We start from the raw sequence: 7,507 nt of genomic DNA on the forward strand, positions 1-7,507 counted from the left end.
ACCATGATCGCCGAACCCAAAGAGAACGAGCATGCGGGCCAGTCGACGGAACCGCTGGAAGCGGAAGGCCTTCCTGTTTTGATCGTGCCAGTCCTCCGGGAACAACCCTCTGATCCAATCGTTAAGAACGACACTGTCTGGATGAAAGCGCTGAAGTACCTGAAAAGAAGAATGAAGAGAAAAAGAGAAACATACAAAACTACGCAAAGAGGAAAAAACCAAAATCCCACCTTCGCTATGGCCTCAACGCGCTTAACGGGAGAAAAAGCCGGATCGGAAGGGATGCCGAACTCGTCAAGGTCAGCCGCAGTGATAGTGCTTCCTTGGGAGTAATGAGGCCTCGCAGGCCTTACGTACTCCAACCTATGAAGCTGCTCAGGAGTCAAAGCCAGAGCTGAACCGCGAGTGTGACCGTAGAACCTGAAAGATGTAGAAACCCGAATGCTCAACTTTTAATAGCACACGACCTCCATGGCTAAGCCATGATGGCTTACCTGGACTGGTTGTGATCAATATAGTACTGCACAGCACGGGAATTATAAGACCACAAGCCACGCCTATACATTTCGTCCCTCAGCTGTACATCCAACACCCTTCGTTGTTATTAACAACCGAGGTGTTGGACCACGAAAACTCCAAACCTGGAGAATATTTCCTGGACAAGATGTGGTCATGCTTCGACTGTAAAGGGATGATACCAGGAAAGTTTCAGGCATCGACCACTTTCTGCCACAAGAAAACATGCTTTGAGTCTCCGCATCGGAAAGTGTTGGCAACACTTTCCGATACGGGGACAACACTGTCTTGGGAGGCGCCAGCCCGGTAGAGATATGAGTCATATCATATGACTCGTATTATATGAGTTACTGGATCGAGAGTAACTTGATTATCTGTGTTTTACTATATTACTCATCTTTCCTAGTCGAGCGTTACCGCCGGTTTTTCAATCTCCTTCGATGATTCCGTTCGTTTTCCACTATCCACCTCGTTAATCCTCGATCGTTATAACTTGAAGGAATTGAGCAGTGTAGGAGGTTTTCATATATTTATCCTACGCACTTGCGCATACTGCATACTTGCAGCTAGTGCCTCCAAGTGTCTCATAGGCACCACTTCGAGAACACGACTATCGTTGTCTTTGCACTGTCTTCGTCCCCTCACTCCCCGGATGTTGTTGGAGGCCCTCCAATGGAAGGAGCGATGGTGTACACGACATTACGCGAACTTTTAACTAGGATGATTGATAGACATCATAATGTTGGGCCAATTGACCATTAGTTATGTCGGAAGGATGTCCGGATAATCCGAACAGAGCACGGCGTCATACTGTTCCGTGACAGAAGTTGTACACGCTCTCACGATTGAAATTCGCAATAGCCAAGAACGCTGTCGAGCGTATCCCTCTAATAATCATTGTTCAACACATTGTTAAACAGTGTGTATGGCTAATGTAGCAGCGGTGTGCTACCCATAAGTTATGTGCCATAACTCTCGAAAGTGTCTCTCTTAGGGCTTGCCTCAAGGAGTACAACATCTTAGAACAAACCAGGTTCGATGAAGGAGGTACAGAATACGAGAATTAATTTCTCAGAATTTCTGTGAAACTCCGAACTAATTGTAAGTTATCGGTTAGTGATTCACGCTAGACCGCTCACTTTTATGTTTTAATTCAACACACGATGTATCATCTGAAGTGGAAAACCCTCGATCGATGGAGATACCTTTACGATCGCAAGAACAGGAACGATAAGCAGTACTGGGATAAGAGGTCGCATCACGCAATTCGTAACACTACCGTGTAACATCATAATGACAGGTAGCCGACTTTTATCCTATTGCGTTAGCGCTAGTGGGATATAGAGCCACCCAGATACAACTGGTAGCCTATGAGTACAACCCGATTACAGCTACCAGTACAGAGTACATCATTGTCTATTCATCTCGGGAAAGGGAATAATGAATGTCACAAGAAACGAGATATACAGCTGGACCTCCGAGAGGTGTGACAAGCTGCAAGAGTCATTCAGATTCCCACCATAGACAAAGACATAGAATGCGGAAAACAGCGAGCTCGACCAATCATCATAGTGACGCATTGGGTCAAGTCAGGTATCATCAATGGAGGTCTTCCATAAAAGGGCGAAAGATTCAGATAAGCAAAAGAAATAAGGACCATAAACCAACCGAGGCTGGACTAGCATGCCGGAAGCAACCTGCTTAAACGAACATGCCCATGACCGAAAAGACCGTGCCCACGATGGCGAAGGCGACAGCTAGAACAACACCGATCCATGCGAGGATACGCTTGGAACCCTTCGGCTGCTCAATAACCAAGTAGAACCAGAGAGGGAAGAGAAAGAGATCACCTGAGATCGAGACAAGAAATCAGTGGATATAATGAATGGTGAATATCGTTGATTCAGTGAGCCGTTGACTGTCTGTCAAATTCCAGCCGAATACTCAAAACGTATAATTTAGCCAACTTGTCACTCACATGAACATAACAAGGTGCCGGCAATGGCCTGAATGTAGGCTATCTCTGCCTGGGCGCCTATGGAGGTGATCGCGATAGCCGCGACTATAATTATCCTCCAGGTGAATCTCCAAGCGTTGTGCTTTAACATACTCGGTCCCCAGCTGAATCTTTGCTAAAACCAAAGAAAGCAACTACGTCGTTCCTTAAAGACTCATTGAAAGGAACCCGTGGCAGGAATACTCTCTAGTGACCTACCATAGCCGATGAGATCATGCCCTCAGTGCTGACCATGATAGGAACAAGCAATACCGGGCTCATCGCAAAGATGCGGACTAGTTGCACTATGACGATCCAATACATGAACCAGCTAGGTATAACACTGGTCGGATAGCCTGAGCGAACAATCATGGAATAGTGTTCGATAAACAGAGCGAAGCAGCATAAGAAAATCTTGTTCTTCTTACTCAGGAGATCTACGAGGTAGAACTGTTCACATGATCCATCACATATCTGCATTCCGGCAATACCCAACATGAACACGTAGAGCACAGAGACTATCTGCGCGAGGAGAATACATAGATCGATCTTTCGAGGAGTAGCATCTGACAAAAAGGCAGTTGCTGAACCTGTGCTGAGAGAGTAGAATATTACTCTTAACAACACCATAGAAGGGTGGCAAAGACGGTGCTGCTCCAGAGGAGAACACTGCTATCCCAAGTGCAGTGATCAAGTTGGAGGGGTAAGGGGCTTTCGGGATTAGATTAGCTTCAATGTTGGTTTCAGGAAGAATCATGATGGAAGATGCGACCTGAGGGGATTGGGACACTCATAAACACCACGGCTGAGAAGCCTAGTTCTTGATTGATTCAATCTTTCGCACGAAGATCTCGGGCTGAGTCGTCGAAATAGATCGACTGAATCACTTTCGACGTATCAACTTCTTTCAACGGATCACCGGGACTCATCTCGTCTAGCTGCAATATTGTGTTGCCAACAATTTACTAAACATGACCTGTGCGACGAGCCAGTTAGTTCCTACCCAAAGCGCGGCGCCAAGGACGGCTCCGAAGGCTCCTGCGATACCCATTACACGGGATATCTCGTTGAACCAAGGGAGGAGTACAAAAGACAGTGATAGGGCGGCAAAGATGATGATCCACACCTCGACTGACAAAGGAGCATCGACATGAGTGTTGGCTTTTCCTCAACCTACTGCTCATCTCCTTAACCAACATGTTGGCACATGTACCAATGGCGATTATGTTGGCGGCCAATGTGAAGAAGAACTCGAGAGAGACAACCTGAAACAACTCAGCTCTAGCTGACAGACGCGGATCGTACAAGTCCACAGTTGTTACGTGGAGAAAAAGGCTAGCCAGGTGTAACGAGGACCCTCCATTGGAGGCACGCCAGTAAAGAGAGGGAATGTTATTCCCAACAATATATCACGGATTGACAAGTCGAGTAAGTGTGCACAAGCTGATATTGAAGGCTCTATCGGCTACTATACTGACCGAGCACATAATCCCCTGTACTCACCACTGTGACGGCCGTTCGGCCGGTGTTGCCTCCACAATAACCAGCCAGGAAAGCATACTCCCTCTCGAAGACAGGAACATGATGCTCTTCGCCATACTTTTTGATCTAAAGGTTGGGATATAGACGTTGAGCGGGGATAACCCGTTCAGCATCAATAGACTCATATAGTACCTTGGGGTTGTCAATACAAGCTCTGACGAGTAACACACATAGGAAAATTGCTGAAGCGGCGACTATTTGGAATACTATGGACAACCAACCAGCGGTGGTGAACATGAAGGGCACGGAGAGACCAATTGTTATCATCGCATTCAATGCGGTCATGAAGAATGACCTGGAGAGGAGAATTCATCGTTCGGTTCATTGGATGCATTCCCGGATATACCCCATCTTGATGTATGCCATTAACCGGATATAACGCACCCATGCATGGATGACACAGAAAATCATACCCTACATATTCCAAATTGACCATTCCTTACCCCAAACTAATGCCTTTTTCCATTGCGTTATATCCTCCACCTCCAACAACAACGGAGCTAGCAGCCGTGGTAGCGACTGATCCAGTCGGACTACTAGGCTCACTGACAGCATCAGCTTTGTTCACAACTGCATCGTAGGTCTCGTTAACGCGGGAAGGTGAAGAGTGGGACATGGCTGCAAACGGGACGAGTCACGAGAATGTGATCGCGCCTTATGGGAAGGCATGCCAAACTGTTGATGATGTGATCAAGTACATTCATGAGCAGTGCATATTGAGCACTCACCATACCCGTAATAGACCCATCAGAGGAGATCGCGGTTCCACAAACCTTCAAGCTATTCACTGAGAATCCACATTCAATAAGAATGTATTCACAAAGCGGCAGAATGCAAATATGCTCCAACCTTCTGGGAACGCTCAATACTGAGTCTGATTATCACATCCGACCCATTTCAACGCAAAATATAACAATTCATCGTATACTTTCCTTGATGATCTCAGCCCTTTTGTGCTCTTTGCGTTCCCTTTCTAAACGCTTAGCACGGAGCTCTTCACGGCTAGAAGTCGAATGTCGATGTTTTAGTTTATGCTTAGACTTCCTGAAATGTGTAATATACGTAGCAGGATCGGTTCTACACCTGCCATGACTACTCACGTCAATGGACTCGTCGAGTCGGAAAGAGTCCTGCCACCTTCCTGGACTTTACCAGAAACACTAGCGTCTTCGCGGCCACGCGATGAGGGAGTTGTGCGTACCGATTTCCGTGTTTGTAAATACCAAGGCTTCAACGATGCCATCTCATCAAACTCCGACATAGGTCGCTTCCTACATAGGATTACGTGATGAACTTACGATAATCAAGGGGAGAAGTTCACTTGCTCCGGCCAGCCAACTGATTATTGATCTCCTGTCCCCGAATATGCTTGTTGTGGTCCTTGACAGCAGCTTTCCATTCCTTCTCCTCTTCCGCAAAAAGGTTTATATTCGATCCGCTCGATCTTGGTGGAGAATCACTGTCATCCGAGTTACCTTCAACTTTCTCCTCAACAAGTATAGAACTTAGAATTTTCTTACCTCGATTGCGCGAGGTCTTAGATCGAATACTCTCGACTTTGCGCCGTAGCCGGGATTGACGCTCCGCTCGCACCTCCGCTGCAGCCTGCTCCCTGGCATTCCGCTCGTCCCTCTCCACCTGACCTCACAACCTGGCGCTCGGTGCTTGATGACACGATAGGTCTTTTATACCCGTATACGATTGGATGTATTGTATGTATGCCACTTCTTCTCATGGAGAATGTTGATGCCACCGTGACCACCCATGATATAAAAGTAAGGTCAAGAACTGCTATTGTGCTCCCGTGCCTGATAGATCGGACGACAGTGAGATGACAGTTCTCACTACAACAACAGTGAGCTGAGAAAGCAGATCGCTGAGAACGCAACTATACAGTGCGAGAATGATAGCGGTATACTTTCCAAGTGGGTAGTGTGGCAGGCTTCAGTGGTGAGAGGCTTTCTCGATACGATTGAACAAAGCACGGCCAATACCAGTTGTTTGATCGAACCTTGCGTCCAGTACAATTCGTTTGGCGTGCAATGAATCATCACATTCTCTAAATAGTGAGAAGATCCTGTGACATGCAACTGAGAGATCAGATCTAGGGCCAAGGGAACGAACACGGGCACCATTGAGGTTCAAGTCGTCAAAGGCAATGACAACTGTGTGGGGTTCGGATAATGCTGCTTCTCGCAGTATCTCGTCCTTATCGTATACCAGATCAACCATGGCTTGTGGAGCATAATGCCTGTACTTCATACCGGGCGCTCGAGGGCATTCAGCTCCTGCTAGAGGCTTGGGAATGTCAACTACCGCCATACCCTCAAGGCATGCACGCAGTTGCTCGAGGGTGACCGCACCAGGACGCAAAATAACAACGTGGCTGGAATCTACAAGTCAACGGAAGCTAATTGGTGGAATTATAGAACAGTGTCATAATGGAGTGATCGATCAGAAGAGGCAAAAGAGCGGGAGAGGACTTACCCATTATCCTGACGACAGTGCTTTCAACACCGTGATCGCAAGCTCCACCATCAACAATCATCGACACTTCCTTGCGTCCAGCATCAGCATTATGTTCCATATCCTCGTAAACCTGATATACTATGATGTACCATATGCTCACCTTCCAATCTGCCACTACATGAAACGCCTCTGTAGGGCTCGGCTTCCCACTTGTGTTTGCGCTAGGAGCCGCGATTGGCACCCCTGCGGCTTCTATCACAGCGTGAGCAACTGGATGCGATGGAACTCTCAGACCTACAATGACCAATGGGAATCTTCCTACTTCATTACCATTGCTCTCACCAACCGTATCCAATCCAGCTGTAACTCTCTTCGCAATGCCCGAATTGCTGCCGACAGGGAGTACCATCGTCAAAGGACCAGGCCAGAATGTCTTGGCGAGCTTTACTGCAATCGGGTCCTCAGGTGTTTGGCTGAGACGGAGTGCATCAGCCGCACACGTAGTGTGAACCTGCAGCCAAGATAAATCGGCCATAACTGGGTGTAAGTATCCCACTATCAGAGGATTATCGCTTGGTCTGCCTTTCGCTTGGTATATCCCAGCAACCGCCTCATCACTGAGAGCATTAGCGCCCAGACCGTAGACAGTCTCGGTAGGGAAAGCTACGAGCTCGCCTTCGCGTAATAACTCACCAGCTCGTATCTACACACTCCAATCATTCGAGAGAACAGTACGATACAACCTCACCAGCTTGTGCTTCTCGTCTGATACAGCACATGGGTTGATCCGTACGACTTCAGGAGCACTCAACGAGGACGTAGACATACTGGCTCTAGATAGTACAGTAGTTTAACAAGTTAAGGAACAGAAACTAATCGGTATACAATATATACGACGATGGTGGTCTCTCCTCAGCTCAAATCCAAGGGTCACGGTGGTGAAGTGTTACGAGGCGGTCCTATGCTCGGAATAATTACTGCTAT

The 7,507-nt window shown here is 47.4% G+C and overlaps 3 protein-coding genes across 3 annotated transcripts; all 3 read right to left on the reverse strand.

Moving 5' to 3' along the window:
• On the reverse strand, positions 1–159 carry Pmar_PMAR024368 (hypothetical protein; the record flags this gene model as incomplete). Its single annotated transcript, XM_002782640.1, has 1 exon — positions 1–159. A coding segment is annotated over one exon (159 nt), but the record flags the coding sequence as incomplete, so codon positions are not given.
• A 1,562-nt stretch (positions 160–1,721) lies between these two features.
• Positions 1,722–4,731, reverse strand: Pmar_PMAR024369 (conserved hypothetical protein). The gene is made up of 10 exons (XM_002782641.1): positions 4,498–4,731; positions 4,187–4,349; positions 4,016–4,120; positions 3,690–3,777; positions 3,516–3,643; positions 3,128–3,284; positions 2,941–3,078; positions 2,732–2,868; positions 2,495–2,648; positions 1,722–2,366 (listed from the first exon to the last, which is right to left on the reverse strand). The coding sequence occupies exons 1-10, from the start codon at positions 4,668–4,670 to the stop codon at positions 2,218–2,220; spliced, it is 1,392 nt and encodes a 463-aa protein (XP_002782687.1). The 5' UTR covers positions 4,671–4,731; the 3' UTR covers positions 1,722–2,217.
• A 1,267-nt stretch (positions 4,732–5,998) lies between these two features.
• On the reverse strand, positions 5,999–7,349 carry Pmar_PMAR024370 (sua5, putative; the record flags this gene model as incomplete). Its single annotated transcript, XM_002782642.1, has 6 exons — positions 5,999–6,447; positions 6,542–6,653; positions 6,702–6,817; positions 6,866–7,034; positions 7,080–7,226; positions 7,272–7,349. The coding sequence occupies 6 exons, from the start codon at positions 7,347–7,349 to the stop codon at positions 5,999–6,001; spliced, it is 1,071 nt and encodes a 356-aa protein (XP_002782688.1).
• Positions 7,350–7,507: the final 158 nt, after the last annotated feature.

The sequence above is a fragment of the Perkinsus marinus genome (assembly GCF_000006405.1).
Source record: "Perkinsus marinus ATCC 50983 genomic scaffold scf_1104296938708, whole genome shotgun sequence".
NCBI lineage: Eukaryota > Perkinsozoa > Perkinsida > Perkinsidae > Perkinsus > Perkinsus marinus.